At 44.4% G+C, this 19432-nt stretch overlaps 1 protein-coding gene across 4 annotated transcripts in view; it reads left to right on the top strand.

Annotated features, from left to right (window-relative positions):
• The window catches only part of LRRC9 (leucine rich repeat containing 9), a 234531-nt gene that overhangs the window by 100939 nt on the left and 114160 nt on the right, over positions 1-19432 (top strand). For all 4 annotated transcript variants that reach the window (XM_073571244.1, XM_073571255.1, XM_073571252.1 and 1 more), the window contains exons 20-21: positions 11822-11962; positions 14096-14273. In XM_073571244.1, coding sequence (XP_073427345.1) covers positions 11822-11962; positions 14096-14273 — 319 coding nt within the window. The remainder of the gene's footprint in view (positions 1-11821; positions 11963-14095; positions 14274-19432) is intronic.

Here is a 19432-nt window from a genome sequence, read left to right as displayed (position 1 = left end):
CCTGGATGAAAGGGAATTCCCAGAAAGGAAACTGCACTTCCCAGGTGATCTGAAGGATCGGTTTCCTTGGGATGAAGACATCTCAAAGTGCTGGACTGAAATTCCCAAAGTGGATATCCAGGTGGCTAGGGCAGCCAAGAAAACTACCTTACCCTTTGAGGACTCCTCCCAACTTAAGGATCTACTTGATCTCCTTAAGGACAAATGTCGCTTCTGCCTGCGTCACAAGAGCCCTGTTTCTTTGGCTACAATAGTTGGAAGACCATATTAAGGGAGGTATCCCTAGAGAAGATATTCTGGCTCTGTTACCACTCCTGCAGAAAGCAGCAGGTTTCCTTGCAGAAGCCTCTGCTGAATCGGTCCACATTGCTGCGAGAACGTCTGTGCTCTCCAACCACACGAGAAGAGCACTATGATTAAAGATGTGGAATGGAGACATCCTATCCAAGTCTAAACTATGCTCTATACCCTTCAAAGGGGAATACGTGTTTGGTCCTGCAGTGGACTAATTGTTGGAGAAAGTGGCCAACAAAAAGAAAAATCTTCCTGAACCAAAAACCCTCAAAAGGGGCCATTTTGTCCACCTCAGACGGAGAACCCTCAATAAAGAGGGAAAGGTAATTCTGGACGTTGGAGCTACCCTAAAGGGGGTAGAGGAAGAAGTATTTTTCAAAACCCATGTTCAGATAGGTAATGACGCTGAATGAGTAGGGGTCAGAATTTCAAACTTCCTCCAAAATGGCGGGAAATAATGTCAGACCGCAAAATCCTGGACAGTCAGAAGAGGAATGAAGATAGCGTTTTCCTCCTTTCCCCCACAGAAACTAGCGGTAACATCTCTTCCATCATCAAGGTTACAGAACATCCTGTACACAGAACTCCAACAAATGCTATCCTCTGCAGTAATATCTCCAGTTTCAGAAGCCAAGCGGGGCCAAGGCAGGGCCGGACTGGGACAAAAAAGCAGCCCTGCCACACAAATCCCACCAGCCCACATAATATAATACTCCCCCCACACCCGATCGGTGGATTTTGCTATACTTTGTCGTGCCCTTCAACACTCCTCTTAAAGGCGTTATTTGAAGGGCCATGTGTGAATGCCGCTGCAGTGCGCATGATCGACCTCTTCTTTAGAGTGCCGGTTCTCGGGATTATGGGGGTCCCAGCAGTCGGACCCCAGAGACTACAGAGGTCTCATGATAGGGGATTACTTGGCATAATCCATTTAAATGGGTTTTCCAATATATACACTGTATTTTTCAGACTATAAGACACACCTAGGTTTTAGAAGAGGAAATTAGGGGGAAAAAAACTGAAGCAAAAAATGTGGTCAGTTCTGTACTTAATATCCCCTATCCTGGAAAATATGGTCCCCTCATCCCCATCCTGATACTCATGGCCCCTTCATCCCTATCCTGGTATGCATGGCTCCCTCATCCCTATCCTGGTATGCATGACCCTCATCCCCATCATGGTATGCATGCCTCCTCATCCCTGGCCTGGTATGCATGCCTCCTCATCCCTATCCTGGCAGGAATGATCACCCCCATCATCCTTATACTGATATGCAGGGTCCCCATCTCGTCCTAGTATGCAGAGCCCCATCCCTATCCTGGTGTGCAGGGCCCCATCTCGTCCTAGTATGCATGGCTCCTCTTCCCTACCCTGGTAGGAATGGTCCACTTCATCCTTATCCTGGCAGGAATGATCGCCCTCATCCCTATATTGGTATGCAGGGTCCCATCTCATCCAAGTATGCATGGCCCCATCCCTAACCTGGTATGCAGGGCTCCATCCTTTACCTGTTATGATTGACCCCCCATCCCAGTCCTGGTATGCATGGCCCCATTCCTTATCCTGGTATGCCAGGGATGAGGAGGCATGGATACCATGATGGGGATGAGGGCCATGCATACCAGGATAGGGATGAGGAACCATGCACACTAGGATGAGATGGGGCCCTGCATACCAGGATAGGGATGGGGCCATGCATACCAGGATAAGGAAAGGATCATATCAGGATAAGGGTGGGGCCATGCATACCAAGATGGGGGTGGGGGCCAATCATACCAGAATAAGGATGGGGCCAATCATTCCAGGTTGCTAAAAAAAAATGAATATTCATTACCCTCCATGCCCATGGGGGTGGAATGCAGTGAAAATTAATTTCTCTTTAGCAGCGGGCACAGGAGTTAGCCACAGCCGCCAGCTCCTGCCTCTGTAACCCACTGCTCCACCGATGCCGCTCCCCCACCTCCCCACTACAACTGGTTCATCCAGACTATAAAACAAACCCCCATTTTCCTCAACATTTTGTGAGGACAAAAATGCGTCTTATAGTCAGAAAAATACGGTATTTTTTATTTTCCCATAGTATTCCTGAAAATAATAAACCAATATTAACCCTCCCAAAGACCAATGTCACCTCTCCAACAACAGGAAAGGAGTGGTACTGCGCAGTGTATATATACAGTACAAGAAATAATAATAATAATAATAATAAAAATTTTTATTTTTATAGCGCCGACATATTCCGCAGCACTTTACATTTCAGAGGGGATTTGTACAGACAATAGACATTACAGCATAACAATAATCACATACAGTAGATTATAACAAATACCAAGAGGAAAGAGGGCCCTGCTCGCAAGCTTACAGTCTATGAGGAAAGAGGGAGACACGAAAGGTGGGTGGTAACAGTTGCCCTGATTGTATGGACCAGTCATAATGTTAAGTGTGTAACAGTACAGACACAGAGGGCTAATGGAGGCATAAAGCATGTGGGAACATGATGCGGGGAACCTGGTTATGGTAAAACTTTTGGCTCTGCCACACAGGGATAGATTAGGTTAATGTGTTGGGGTGGTAGGCCAGTCTGAATAAATGCGTTTTCAGGACACGCTTAAAATTGTGGGGATTGGGGACTAATCGTATTGACCTGGGAAGTGCATTCCAAAGAATTGGCGTGGCACGTGTAAAGTCTTGGAGACGGGAGTGGGAGGTTCTGACTATTGAGGATGCTAATCTCAGGTCATCAGCAGAACGGAGGGCGCGGGTAGGGTGGTATACTGAAACAAGGGAGGAGATGTAGGGTGGTGCTGAGCCATGGAGGGCTTTGTGAGTGAGGGTAATAAGTTTATACTGAATTCTGGAGTGGATGGGTAGCCAGTGTAATGACTGGCACAAGGTAGAGGCATCGGTGTAACGATTGGTGAGGAATATGATCCTGGCTGCAGCATTCAAGACAGATTGGAGGGGGGAGAGTTTGGTAAGAGGGAGACCGATTATTAGAGAGTTACAATAGTCGAGACGAGAATGAATAAGAGAAACAGTAAGAGTTTTTGCAGAGTCAAAGGTAAGAAAAGGTCGAATTCTAGAAATGTTTTTGAGGTGCAGATGACAAGAGCGAGCCAGTGATCGAATGTGGGGGGCAAAGGAAAGCTCAGAATCAAGTATGACCCCAAGACAGCGGGCCTGTTGCTGGGGAGTAATAGTGGAACCACACACAGAAATGGCAATGTCGGGTATAGGTACATTAGTAGAGGGAGGAAACACCAGGAGTTCAGTCTTTGACAGGTTCAGTTTCAGATATAGTGAGGACATGATATTAGACACAGCGTTTAGACAATCGCCGGTGTTTTCTAGAAAGGCTGGCGTGATGTCAGGAGAAGAAGCGTATAATTGGGTGTCATCAGCATAGAGATGGTACTGGAAATCAAATCGACTGATTGTTTGACCAATAGGGGCAGTGTACAAGGAGAAGAGGAGGGGACCTAGAACCGATCCTTGGGGGACCCCAACAGTAAGGGGAAGATGAGAGGAGGAGGAACTGGCAAAAGATACAGTAAAGGAGCGGTCGGAGAGATAGGAGGAGAACCAGGAGAGAACGGTATCCTTGAGGCCAATGGAACGGAGCATAGTGAGGAGGAGCTGATGATCCACAGTGTCGAATGCTGCAGAGAGAAAGTGGTACTGAGCAGCAGGGCTGCCACTAGGAATTTCGGGACCCCATACTGGCAAAATTTTCGGGCCTCCTTGAGACTCCGCCCAAGCTCTATTCCAGCTCTGCCTCCACCCTTCGAACCTTCCACAGTCCCATGGCTCACTCTTGGAAAAACTCAACTTCTCCACCACATCCTCATTAATCAGATATTAACAGTTCCCATCAAACACCAGATCACATACATAGTCAGCAACTTTTGTTCTGGCCAAAAGATTTTTTTAAGCCGCCACCACGACACAGTAGACTCTTTTGGCTGGACCCTACTCTATTAAATATAAATATATTTTTATGTATTTTTCTTTAAGGGAATGAGTCACATACATTTTTTTAAATGACCATTAATACAACATACAAGGGACAAATACCGTCACACCATGACCAGACCACATAATGCCACCACATAGTGACCTATAATACCACATACAAGGGACAAATGCCATCACACCATGACCAGACCACATAGTACCACCACATAGTATTGTGTTTTTTTTTTTTTTATTAATGATCAGTATTGTAGTATTCAGTCACTAAGTGACATTATACACAGGAATTCTGTATTTACTGTCAGTGTACAGGTAATACAGTGATCACTGGTGACATTATACACAGGAGCTCTGTACAGAGTATACAGTGTATAGCATTAGTGTACAGGTAACACACTGACTCACCAGTGACGTCTCTAGCTGAAGTCCTTCATCTTAGCTTTTCTTTTTCACGCAGCGCAGACCGCCATCACCTCTTCCAGCCGGGATTCATCTCTGCATAAAATAACACATAGTTACCTAGAGCATGGCTTCCAGAGCACATTCCCCACTTTTTCCCTTCTACACTACACATCTGAATACAGATATGCACCCACCATTAATAATTAATTGGTTATTATGCAACCCACCATTCAAAATATAAATTAAACGTGTAAAGAAAAATCAAGTCGGCACTGCCAATACTACTGCCGATGTGAGGCTGTCATGTCCATACTGCTCCTGGAGGCTGAACCCCGAGATCTCAGGTGCTAGTGCAGAAAACACAATGTGTGAATCCAATGAGAGGAATAAATAGCATAGCACTCACCGATTCAGGTGAAAAAATCCGCTTTATTTAGCAATCCACATTAAAACTTCATGGCCGGGAGCAATGTCTGACGACGGCCGTTTCGTGCTTAGTAGCACTGTGACGGGTCACTGGATTGCTAAATAAAGCGGACTTTTTCACCTGGATCGGTGAATGCTATGCTATTCTTTCCTCTCATTGGATTCACACAAAATATAAATTCTAATACACCACTGAGCCCCTTCTACCTATACATAGCCACTTTCCCCACCTAATAAATATATTAATTAGCACCTGTACTCTTTCCCCCAATTCATTACCGGTTACTGCATACTCAACGCCCCCCACTATGTACCTCCTGCGCCCCCGATTCATATTTACATGCCTCTTCCGCCCCAATTTGTTGTCATTCTTCTCTCTCGCACCCTCTATTCACTAACAGCTCTACCCCCACATTCAATACATCATTTACTCCCTCACCCTCAAAATTCATTATAATTTGCTCTCTCCCCAGATCATCATTTGCTCTCTCCACCCTCAATTCAATTGCTGTCCCTCTTCCCTCACTCTCAATTCATCTTTTGCAGTCTCCCGTCCCCTCCCCCCACTTCATCATGTGCTGTCCCCTTTATCCCATGTCATCCTTTGCAGTTTTAACCCCTACATCATCATGTGCAGTCTCCCTTTAACCCCTCACATCATCATGTGCAGTCCCCCTTTAACCCCTCACATCATCATGTGCAGTCCCCCTTTAACCACTCACATCATGTGCATTCCCGTTTAACCCCTCACATCATGTGCAGTCCCCCTTTAACCCCCCACATCATGTGCATTCCCGTTTAACCCCTCACATCATCATGTGCAGTCCCCCTTTAACCCCCTCACATCATCATGTGCAGTCCCTCTTTAACCCCTCACATCATGTGCAGTCCCCCATTAACCCCTCACATCATCATGTGCGGTCCCCTTTAACCCCTCACATCATCATGTGCAGTCCCACTTTAACCCCTCACATCATCATGTGCAGTCCCCCTTTAACCCCCCTTTCCACATCATGTGCAGTTCCCCTTTATCCCCCCTCCCCACATCATCATGTGCAGTCCCCTGTATATACGGTACATCAGCCCAGGTCCCCCCTAGCCACTGTATACAGTTGTGGCCAAAAGTATTGACACCCCTGCAATTCTGTCAGATAATAATCAGTGTCTTAAATGAAAAAACACAAAAAAGAATTGTCCTACAGCCAAATTGGATATAATTCCACACCAAACCTAAAAAAGAGGGTGGACAAAAGTATTGGCACTGTTCGAAAAATTATGTGATGCTTCTCTAATTTGTGTAATTAACAGCACCTGTAACTTACCTGTGGCACCTAACAGGTGTTGGCAATAACTAAATCACACTTGCAGCCAGTTGACATGGATTAAAGTTGACTCAACCTCTGTCTTGTGTCCTTGTGTGTACCACATTGAGCATGGAGAAAAGAAAGAAGACCAAAGAACTGTCTGAGGACTTGAGAAACCAAATTGTGAGGAAGCATGAGCAATCTCAAGGCTACAAGTCCATCTCCAAAGACCTGAATGTTCCTGTGTCTACCGTGCGCAGTCTCATCTAGAAGTTTAAAGCCCATGGCACTGTGGCTAACCTCCCTAGATGTGGACGGAAAAGAAAAATTGACAAGAGATTTCAACACAAGATTGTGCGGATGTTGGATAAAGAACCTCGACTAACATCCAAACAAGTTCAAGCTGCCCTGCAGTCCGAGGGTACAACAGTGTCAACCCGTACTATCCGTCGGCGTCTGAATGAAAAGGGACTGTATGTAGGAGACCCAGGAGGACCCCACTTCTCACCCCGAGACATAAAAAAGCCAGCTGGAGTTTGCCAAAACTTACCTGAAAAAGCCTAAAACGTTTTGGCAATAACTAAATCACACTTGCAGCCAGTTGACATGGATTAAAGTTGACTCAACCTCTGTCTTGTGTCCTTGTGTGTACCACATTGAGCATGGAGAAAAGAAAGAAGACCAAAGAACTGTCTGAGGACTTGAGAAACCAAATTGTGAGGAAGCATGAGCAATCTCAAGGCTACAAGTCCATCTCCAAAGACCTGAATGTTCCTGTGTCTACCGTGTGCAGTCTCATCAAGAAGTTTAAAGCCCATGGCACTGTGGCTAACCTCCCTAGATGTGGACAGAAATGAAAAATTGACAAGAGATTTCAACTCAAGATTGTGCGGATGTTGGATAAAGAACCTCGACCAACATCCAAACAAGTTAAGCTGCCCTGCAGTCCAAGGGTACAACAGTGTCAACCCGTACTATCCGTCGGCGTCTGAATGAAAAGGGACTGTATGTAGGAGACCCAGGAGGACCCCACTTCTTACCCCGAGACATAAAAAAGCCAGGCTGGAGTTTGCCAAAACTTACCTGAAAAAGCCTAAAACGTTTTGGAAGAATGTTCTCTGGTCAGATGAGACAAACGTAGAGCTTTTTTGGCAAAGGCATCAACATAGAGTTTACAGGAGAAAAAAGAGGCATTCAAAGAAAAGAACACGGTCCCTACAGTCAAACATGACAGAGGTTCCCTGATGTTTTGGGGTTGCTTTGCTGCCTCTGGCACTGGACTGCTTGACCGTGTGCATGGCATATGAAGTCTGAAGACTACCAACAAATTTTGCAGCATAATGTAGGGCCCAGTGTGAGAAAGCTGGGTCTCCCTCAGGGGTCATGGGTCTTCCAGCAGGACAATGACCCAAAACACACTTCAAAAAGCACTAGAAAATGGTTTGAGAGAAAGCACTGGAGACTTCTAAGGTGGCCAGCAATGAGTCCAGACCTGAATCCCATAGAACACGTGTGGAGAGATCTAAAAATGGCGGTTTGTAGAAGGCACCCTTCAAATATCAGGGACCTGGAGCAGTTTGCCAAAGAAGAATGTTCTAAAATTCCAGCAGAGCATTGTAAGAAACTCATTGATGGTTACCGGAAGCGGTTTGTCGCAGTTATTTTGGCTAAAGGTTGTGCAACCAAGTATTAGGCTGAAGGTGCCAATACTTTTGTCTGGCCCATTTTTGGAGTTTTGTGTGAAATGATCAATGTTTTGCTTTTTGCTTCATTCTCTTTTGTGTTTTTTCATTTAAGACAAATTAAATGAAGATAACAATACCAAAGAATTTGTGTTTGCAATCATTTTCAGGAAGAAACTGAGTATTATCTGACAGAATTGCAGGGGTGTCAATACTTTTGGCCACAACTGTATACATCATCAGCCAAGACCCCCAGCCCCTGTATAATTATATACATCTAATCACCCAGGCAGGCAGCGGCCCCTCAGCCCCTGTATATACATGACCAGTTATCAGACCAGGCAGGCCCCCACCACCACTCAGGCCCCCAGCCCCTGTATAACTCATCCCCGCTTGGCTTTGAGACTGCATTGAACTTACTGGGCGGCTGTCTCTCAGTCTGGGCCGGCGTGCACGGGTAGGAGAGGCTCTCTCCTCTCTAACCTCCTCCGAATGCCTGGGTCGGTGTTGTGATAGGAGAGGTGAGTGCTGCCTGCAGCCATGGACTGTGCAGAGCGCGCTCTCTCTGGCTCTCCGGCTCCGCCCTCAAAGAACATCCGACGACGTGCATCATTACGTCGCGGCGCGTTCTTAACCTCTAGGGTGCTGTCACCCCAGCACCTGTAAAACCGCCGCTGTGCCCGCAGATTTAAAGGGCCTTCGTCAGGAAAAACAGGCCGGTGGCATCAGCTGGCAAGCGGCCAGAGGAGCGGGCCCACAATACATAGCGGCCCAGCGGGAAAATGCCTGGTTCGCCAGATTATCAGTCCGGGCCTGGGCCAAGGTCATTACTCCCATGTGTTCCTTATAAAAAAAAACAAGTGGAGCTTACCGTGTTATCAACTTGAAACGGCTGACTCAATATATTGTATACCGACGATTCAAAATGTAATCAGTAAAATCTACCATCCCATTGATCGGGTATGACTTCACCATGGCCACTATAGACCTCCAGCATGCATACTACCATGTATCCATTCATCCAAGATACCATCGATATCTGTGCTTTGCGGTCACTATAGGCCAGGAGGTGAGTCACTTCCAGTGTAAGGTCCTTCCCTTCGGCATATCATCTGTTCCCTGAACATTCACAAAGATCATGTTGGAGGTAGTAGTCTTTATCAGGAAGGAAAACATCTGCATCGTTCCCTACCTGGACGACCTCATCATTCAAGGATCCTCCAAAAATATATCCTCTCTCGCTGGGACAAAACTTCAGAAGCACTCGGTACAAGATTCTCCCTTCCTCACCACATAAAATTATCCATTAAATGGTGGCTCAGCCAAGAAAATCTGGCGAAGGGAATACCTTGGATCCAACACCCGGTCTCTTCGGTAACAACAGCAAACGAGGTTCGGGAGCAGTGACATCACAAGAAGTCTTTCAGGGAACCTGGCTCAAAAAGATGGACGACCAATCTTCCAATTTCAGGAGCGGTAGAGGAAGCCCTGAGAGCAGCAAAATTGATACTCCATAAAACCCATATCTGAAGCTACTCTGACAACAAGACCTCTGTGGCCCATCTACGTCATCGGGGCAGCACAAGATTCGAGAGTCTGCAGCAGATCTCAGCAAAAAATTTTCTTTGGGCAGAACGTCATCTTCTGTCCTTGTCGACTCTTCATCTAAAGGGATCCAACAATATTGAAGCAGACTTCCTGAGCAGGACTGATTTAGATCCAGGGGAATGAGCCTCAGTACGAGAAGGTTCCGGTTAGTAACCACAAAATGAGGTCGCCCAGATGTGGACCTGTTTGCGAATCGGCAGAATACGAAAGTGAAGCATTTTTTCGCCATGGATCCAAACGAAACCCAATCAAAGGTGGATGCCGTCTCACAACTGTGGAGTTTCAGGTTGGCCTATGCGTCCATCCAATTCTGTTATTGCCATGGACGCTACAAAAGGTCAGAATGGACAGGTTCAAAACCATCTTGATCGGCCCTCTCTGGCCAAAGAGGAGCTGGTTTGGGGCTCTGAAATTCCTGAGCTCAGAGGAACCTCTTACCCTGCCGCTAGACCATGACCTTCTACATCAAGGTCCCATTTTCCATCCGGCTCCTCACAGCTTACCCTTGGCAGCCTGGCTTTTGAAGCTGTTATCCTGAAAGTCAGAGGCCTCTCATATGCCGTCATAACCGCTTGTATCCACACCAATTCTGCCTTCCTTCTGTGATACCCCACCCAAAGGACAATAGAGAAGCTGAATTCCATTCTCTAGATGTTCAGCGAACAATTCTCTTCTACTTAAGTCAAACAAGACCTTGGAGGAAGGGTCAGAACTTTTTTGTCCAATACGGTGGACCAAACAAAGGAAAGAAAGCCTCCAAGAGCTCTTTGGTGAACTGCATTAAAAAAGCGATCACGGATCCATAAAAAAATCAAGATCTATCTCTTCCAGAATCGCTAAGGACCCATTCCGCTAGCCCTCGCCGTCTCCTGGGATGAAAGGGCCAATGTTTCCATCGAGCAGATCTGCAGGGCTGCTACTTGGTTCTCAGTCCATAACTTCACTAAGCGCTACAGATTAAAGTGCACCTGTCACCTGTTTTGGCCGCTATAAGATGCGGCCGCTGCCAGCACCAGGTTGAGATCCCATGAGGATTCGGGGTGTCTGGAGTGTTTGACACCATGGAGTTAGGTCTCAATATGAGGTAGGCTCTACTGGAAAAGAATGGACAGGGCAGGTAGAATTGGGCTGCCAGAGGGAAATTTGTGCTTGCAAGCAATGCATGCAAATTAGGTGACTAGTGGAGGCTGGCCTGGCTAGTAAATGCTTTCTTCCTTTTTGAGTCCAACATAACTGGAGAATAAGAAAAGAACAGAGGCGAGAGAGACAAATGCAAGCAGAGGTCTAGGGCAGGAGGAGACTAGCATTGGATAGGATGGGTCATGAAAAGTGGAGAGACTGCTTGGATTGACAGACACCCGCTGTGTGCTTCTGGAGAAGAGGGCCTCATTGTTTCTGGTGGATCTGACTCCTGTTAAACTGGTGTTAGATTTGTGCCAGTATGTGCCTGAAGCCTGCAGGCTATGCTATCTTCGTGTCTGCAGTCAGTACCCATGGTTTCTGTGTCCTCAGTGAAGCGCCTGAGAGAGGGGAAACAGTCTCTTTTGTGCCATCAATAAGTAGCTACCTTTTAGACAAGAGCTAAATTGCATATTTTTTTCTCATAGAACATTAAAGAGGTTTTTCACTTTAGTATAAGTAGTCCTCAAATGCTTTTATACATGTCGACAGCTCCAACTCTTGAACTTAGTGAATGGCTGCAGTGGTGATGTGTGCTTTAGTTGTGACATCACTGTTGCAGCCAAAACATGAAGACCGGAGCAGCTACAGAGAGGAAGAGAGGGTGATCCATACCTCAGGTACTGCTGATCCCAATTTTGAAGTTATTATACAGCTTTTCTCAACTTCTACTCCCACTTCAAAAAGAGGTCCTTCAGCAGTCAAGATGTATAATGAATACTCCCAACTCACCTTGGAGTTTTACGGTCGATATAATAGTCTGAAGTCAGTATGTGACCATGATACTCCTTGTGACATTTAATATTATGGAAGTCCCTTCAATGTAACCTGCATAGACGCAGAGTGGAAAAGCTCACACTTGGAAGCTTACCTTATTATGATTTAATTAATAGTCATTATACTAAGCAGTTTAGTGATGCAATAAGTGTTATATTCTGTTACGCTGTTTTGCAGGCATTAATACAGGTGAGCGCAAGGACAGATCAAGTTAGACCACGTTGCCTTAGTCTGCTACCTTCTGCTCAGATCATTGCTCAAATTAGCAAGAACTGCCTGGATCCATATGCTGAAATTAATAACAGCTGGTATCATATGGTAAGAAAAACATTACCATGCAGGTGTGATATTGTATGGGCTTCCGATTCGGAGAAATATTTACGGAAAACCTTGGCAACAGTGCTGCAATATTGCTTATATACTGTACGTGCTAAAGGGTCCTAGCAAAAATGTGCATATAATGGTGGTAGTTTTGCCAGTATATGCAAAGTGGGATACACTAAAATGGGTATTCCTGTCTCGAACATTTATAGCATATTTACAGGATTTTGCCATAAATGTTGCTCTGGTGCAAGTCACCCATGAACTTGGATATTGGCCATACATGTGCCGTTCTCCTCATTCATTTATATGGGAGTTAAAGAAAATAATTAAACAAGTTATTCCTAGAAGTGAGTCTCACATCTTTCATACATTTAAAATTTCCTGTGGATTTGCCATAGATGATAGAAATGGGAATCCTCCTCTAATATACATAGAATACATGGAAATTATACATAATAGAGTCAGTGAATTTTTGGAGGAGTTGGGGAATCATACAGTAGGTAACTTATTACGAATATATGTAACTGTTGGGCTTGCCAATTAACTATATTCTTCATGCAAATTATTTTAGGACTGTGACATACATGCAGCTTACATTAAAGTGGGATTTTTTGGTGTGTGTGTGGGGGGGTGTTATGATATCCACTATCAAACAAAAAGCCTTAGAAAAGTGTCATCATGAGCTTTAGAAAAAAATAATGCAAGAAATGTATGCTTACTTCAGTAATGTAGAACTCTGGTGTGCTAGTACAATGCGCCTGAAAAGAAGAATACCATTTAGATTTGAAGCTAAAAAAACATCCTCCTATACTTGAAAGTGCAGTGAAATCTGCAGTATGACTGGGATGCCTTCCTTAGCCGAACCTGTAAAAAGGTATTTATGATGGTGCAGCAGACCTGGTTTGCAGAGATGTTTGGTATTTCACTAATTACTATGTGGGACAGTGCAGAGAAGAGAGGAGAAAGACTCTTCATGAAAGTGAAATCCCCGGACTCCTCTTCTTCGAGCTATGAAATTCTCTATACCGAATTTCTCAGTGACGAGATGGATTTGACTTAACAGCAGGCAGTGGACAGCAAGTTACAGATAGGGGAACACATAGTGGTTGGCACTATAGGGCATTTTTACAGGGGTAAGACAACATTTTCTGTAAATAAAGGGCTCGATTCATGAAGACCAGCGTTATTCATGCGGGTCAAGTGTTGGGGCGTGCTAGAGTCATACGCTCCTCTTCATGAATCTAGAGCACCTGACAAGTGGAGTGCACCTCTGTGTGCTACGCCAGACACCTGAGAGTTCTGGCATAGTGAATGCCACAGCTAGTAATGTATTTGATGAGCTGTGTCATCCCAGCCTTCCACGGTCCTGTCCCACCCCCCACTCTGCCTGTTTTGTTGGAACTGGGAGAAACTAGAGTGAAAACGCCAAAAGTTGGAAAATTTTGCTGCAGCTCCGAGTTGCGCCTAAAATTTGCGACTATTCAAAGCTTTTACCCCAGAATTCTGGAGTGAAAGCTTTGATGTATCGGGCCCTTAGTGTACAACTTTTATAATTCATACACTGGCTATCAAATGGAGATATGTTTATTAAAGCCACAGTGACCTTTTGAGCTTTTGAAAAACAGTCACAATTTCTTTTATATGGAATTGATGTGAAATGTAAACCTTAACATTGAAACTTTATTACATCTATTAATTTTTCTGTTGCTCTGTACTGAAATATAAATTGGATTGCTTACATCAAAAAAGAAATATATATTTTTTGTTATTATTGTTCCACTTAAATATCTCCGCAACATGAAATGACATAATCTGCAGTCTGAAAACACAGCTCCCCAAGGTAAAAGTTTCACTAAGCTGCAATATGACTGATCATGTAATGTTCCCACAACGAAAGGTTAAGAGCTTGCTTGTCAGTTTGCATTTCATCCAGCCGTACTAAAAATGGCTGGAAGTAATATGAATTTTATGTGATAACCATAGTGTTCATCTCTGCAGATATTAGGAAGGGCACATTTATAACCCTTCCCAGAGCAATCAGGATTTGTTACTTTTTAACCCCGTAAAATTATTTTGAAACACAGAATTTTGCTTTGAATATGGTAAATTCTACATTTTTTCCCCCAGATTACATCAGTTAATTTTGATGGGCAGAATCTCTCCCGAATCACAAATTTAGACAAGCTGGAAAATCTTTGTTGGGCATCTTTCAGTAACAATTATCTAACAAGAATTGAAGGTCTGGAAAATTGTGTGAAGATAGAAGAGTTATGTCTAGATGGAAACTGCATCACAAAACTGGAAGGTAACCTGGACACGTCTATATAGTCACACAAAGGTCTTATGGTATTGCACCAATATAATACCAAATTACCTGAAGGGGAACCTGTTGTGTCCCCAAATGCTACTAACCTGTGGATATAGGGTTAATCTGCGGGTTAAAAGGTGTTATCCAGGATTATAAAAAAATTTTTTAACTATGGTCCGAAGATCTAACAGGCAAGTAGTTGCTAACTAACGGCTTGTTGTGCCCAATGCCAGCACAGAGCAATCACAGACCTGACAACGGTTCAACGGCTTTTGCTGATGTCACATCAACAGAGCAACAGCTTCTCATCCGCTCTGCTCTGTGTTTGGGATGTTACTGCCGATGTCATGATGATTGACATCCAGCTCCCCACTGCCTAACTGTGGGAGGCTGGCTTTCAATGAGTTACGCATGTCGGAAGGAAAAGAGCTACTCTGTTGACGTGGAGCAGTTGAATCGCCCGCAGGAGCGGTTGATGACTGCTCTATACCAGGTTGAAGAGGCAGTTAAAAGTTGCCTCTGTTAGCAACTACTTGGCTGTTGGGTTTTAGATCGTAGATTGTAGGACCGCCCCGACCACAGAGTCATCTTATCGATGGTGGGACGGCTTTTATGCTATGTTTGATCAAATACAGTATTACTAAGAACTCTGTGTGATTTAAATGCACTTTTGCTTTTTACTTATTTAATTATAGCAGGGTTTTTTTCATTTTGTCTTTTGTAGGTTTTGTATGCTTTTTGGCCATATGAACATGCATTTATATACTGCATGTGTACCAACTCAAACCAAGCTCTATTTTTGTGTTTTTTCTTTTTCTTTTTGCATTCTGTGCAAGCTGGGGTGTGGCCTCTCTCTCCTGAGCTGGAAATTGTATTTAAAGGCTTCACCTGACTGGTGTCCAGTGGTGGGGACCCGGTCCTTGTCTGCCCTTATTCACACAGACGTCAACTTTGACACATGATAAGGTTTTTAATATTAGACAGTGTAGGACCGCCCCAACCACAGAGTCACCTTGTCGATGGTGGGACGGCTTTTATGCTATGTTTGATCAAATACAGTATTACTAAGAACTCTGCATGATTTAAATGCACTTTTGCTTTTTACTTATTTAATTATAGCAGGGTTTTTTTCATTTTGTCTTTTGTAGGTTTTGTGGGTTTTAGATCCATAGTAAAAAAAATTAAAAATGTCCTGGGTTACCCTTTTATTAACGTTACAAAGCTGTCCAGCTACCTTAGTGACAGTGCAGCTACTGGGAATAAATGAACTTTATTGGTCCTGGTAGCCTTTGACAGTCATAGAAGCGTGCCGGCGAGGATACAGTCATTCCCCACAGCATTGTGAGCGGCAGCTATAAGCAGTCCCTGGGACATTGACCGCTCACTAAGCACTAATGAGCACACCGTTAATCAAAGTGCCAGGGCGTGCTTACAGCTGCCTCTCACCGTGTACTGACAGTGACTGAAGCCACTTCAGCATGACTAAAATCCGCTGGTATGCACAGAAATGAAGCGCTGTCTCTGCCTCCCTCTCCATCTCAGAGATGCACTCTAGGGCACAATTGAAATTAAAGAATTAAAGGTTTTCCAGTTTCCGGAAAAAGAACCCCACATGTTCGAACATAACAAACGGAGCAGAAATTCACCTGCCACGGGTAAAGCACTGGCTCACCGCTGCTGCTTTTGTCTCGTTGTAACGTCGCCATTGGAGGCAAAACACTAATAGCACCCATCTCCCTGCTGCAGCCAATCACTCAGATTAGCAGCAAGAACCGCTGAGCTCAGTGATTGACTGCAGTGGTGAACCGTGCTGCCGCCTTTGACGTTGCCACTGCAGCCAAAACACTGAGAACCAAGCAGCGACAGGGAGCCAGTGCTGGACCTGGGGAAGGCGAGTACCTGTCGTTTGTTATTTGAGGAATTTTAGAGTGCAAACCCTCGATTTCCCACAAAACAATCTGTATAAAAAGTGGAGAAACTGCTGCAGGTTGGTGACTTTGACTCTCCTTACATTCTCTGCCTGTTCAGTATTCATACAGTGATTGACCCTGGGGTTTATTATAAATAGTATTTGCAATTTACGTGCTGTTAATCTATTGGAGACTTGGCTATTTTTTGTATTTTTGGCTTTCGTTTTTCACTACCAAGGGCCCTAACTTTTTCCTTTTCCTTTCAGCACAGCTGAACAAGGGCTTGTTTTCTGCTGGTTGAGTTGTCATTTTAAATTATACAATTCATTTTCCAGTGTACTGAGAAATGTTCAAAGTGGGGGGAAATGTAGAAAAAAAAACCAATACAGTTTTGCCCCCTTGATTTTGGGTTTAGTTTCCACAATGTTCACACTGGGTTTTTTCTCTTTACTACTTACAAAAGTACAGGGTGGGCCATGTATACGGATACACCTAAATAAAATGGGACTGGTTGGTGATATCAACTTCCTGTTTATGGCACATTAGTATATGGGGCGGGAAACTTTTCAAGATGGGTGGTGACCATCGCTGCCATTTTGAAGTCGGCCATTTTCGATCCAAATTTGTTTTTTTTCAGTGGGAAGAGGGTCATGTGACACATCAAACTTATTGAGAATTTCACAACAAAAACAATGGTGTGCTTGGTTTTGATGCAACTTTATCCTTTCATGAGTTATTTACAAGTTTCTCATTGTTTACAGCCATTGACATGTCGCAGAGGTTAACACGTGAGGAGCGGATAGAACTTGTGTTGATGTCTGGTGAACGCAGTACCCGGGTCATTGCAGCATATGTCAATGCAAGACACCCTACGCACAGGGCCGGTTTTAGGCAAAGTGGGGCCCTAGGAAAAGTTTAAAATGGGGCCCCAAATGCTAACATATTGCACATCACAGAAGCATTTCCATTGTATTTACATTCGCTGAGTTCAGGCCGCTAAATGAGTGTGATCGACAATATTGAAGAAGTCGTTCAACACTTGTTTCCCGGCCTCTTTCCACCGTCTGAGAAAGAATGATGGGATCAGAACAATCACTAATGGATCACTAAGGGTGTGTGCACACGTTGCGGTTTTTGCTGCGGATCCGCAGCAGTTTCCATGCGGTTTGCAGTACCATGTAATCCTATGGAAAACCAAATCCGCCGTGCACATGCTGCGGATAATTCTGCACAGATTTGCTGCGGTTTATTTTCCGCAGCATGTTACTTCTTTTTTGCGGAACCGCAGCTGCAATGTACGTTCCGGGACATACAAATCAATCAATCTCTCTCTCTCTCATCCGCACTGACAAACTGCACTAGAACCTGCATCAAATCCGCTGTACACATGCTAGGAATCCGCAGGAAAAATGCATGTGTTTTACCCTGCGGTTTCTGCCAAGAGATATGGATTCTCTGCAGAAAAAGCCGCAGACTAATCCGCAACGTGTGCACACACCCTACCAAATCACCATACAGTATCATGTTATCAGCAGCACATCTACAGTTTACACCCCATAGTCCTCCATATAGTATAATACACTCCCTATAGTCCTCCATATAATATAATCTGCCCCATAGTCCTCCATATAGTATAATACACTCCTCAGTCCTCCATATAGTATAATTCACTCCTCACAGCCCTCCATATATTAAAATACACTGCTCAGTCCTCCATATAGTATAATACACTCTTCATAGTTCTCAATATATTATAATGCACCGCCATAGTCACCCATGTAGTACAATTCACTTCCCATAGCATAATGCACCCCATAGTTCTTTATATAATGTATTCTCCATAGTCCTCGATGCAGTATAATGCAGCCCACATATAGTATAATGCAGCCACCCCATAGAGCATAATGCAGCCACCCCACAGAGTATAATGCAGCACCACTATACAATATAATGTAACCTCCATAGAATATAATGCAGCCACCCCTTAGAGAATAATGCAGCTACCCCAGAGTACAATGCAGCCACTCCACAGAATATAATGTAACCCCCTCATAGAATATAATGCAGCCCCACCCCCCATATAGTATAATGCTGCCCCTCCATAGAATATATGGCAACCCCCTCATAGGATATAATGCTGCCCCTTATATAGTATAATGTAGCCCCTCCATAGAATACAATGTAGCCCTCCTCATATAGTATAATGCAGCCCCCATCGAATATAATAAATATAATACAGCACCCATAGAATATAATGTAGCCCCAAATAGAATATAATACAGCCCACCTCCCCATAGAAAAAAATGTAGCCCCCCCATATTATATAACTCAGCCTCCCCCTATAGAATATAATGTAAAATGTACCCCCATGGTATATAACATAGCCGCATAGTATATAGCCCAGCACCACATGGTATATACCCAAGCACCACATGGTATACAGCTCAGCCCACCATATAATAATAATAATAATACATTTTATTTTTATAGCGCCGACATATTCCGCAGCACTTTACATTTCAGAGGGGATTTGTACAGACAATAGACATTACAGCATAACAATAATCACATACAGTAGATTATAGCAAATACCAAGAGGAAAGAGGGCCCTGCTCGCAAGCTTACAGTCTATGAGGAAAGAGGTAGACACGAAAGGTGGGTGGTAACAGTTGCCCTGATTGTATGGACCAGCCATAATGTTAGGTGTGTGACAGTACGGACACAGAGGGCTAATGGATGCATAAAGCATGTGGGAGAATGATGCGGGGAACCTGGTTATGGTTAGACTTTTGGCTCTGCCACACAGGGATAGATTAGGTTAATGTGTTGAGGCGATAGGCCAGTCTGAATAAATGCGTTTTCAGGACACGCTTAAAATTGTGGGGATTGGGGACTAATCGTATTGACCTGGGAAGTGCATTCCAAAGAATTGGCGCGGCACGTGTAAAGTCTTGGAGACGGGAGTGGGAGGTTCTGACTATTGAGGATGCTAACCTCAGGTCATCAGCAGAACGGAGGGCGCGGGTAGGGTGGTATACTGAAACAAGGGAGGAGATGTAAGGTGGTGCTGAGCTATGGAGGGCTTTGTGGGTGAGGGTAATAAGTTTATACTGAATTCTGGAGTGGATGGGTAGCCAGTGTAATGACTGGCACAAGGTAGAGGCATCGGTGTAACGATTGGTGAGGAATATGATCCTGGCTGCAGCATTCAAGACAGATTGGAGAGGGGAGAGTTTGGTAAGAGGG

Source organism: Dendrobates tinctorius, unplaced genomic scaffold (genome assembly GCF_039654945.1).
Source record: "Dendrobates tinctorius isolate UK_male_01 unplaced genomic scaffold, ASM3965494v1 ptg000006l, whole genome shotgun sequence".
Classification (NCBI taxonomy): domain Eukaryota; kingdom Metazoa; phylum Chordata; class Amphibia; order Anura; family Dendrobatidae; genus Dendrobates; species Dendrobates tinctorius.
This window is presented reverse-complemented; position numbering and strand designations above follow the sequence as displayed.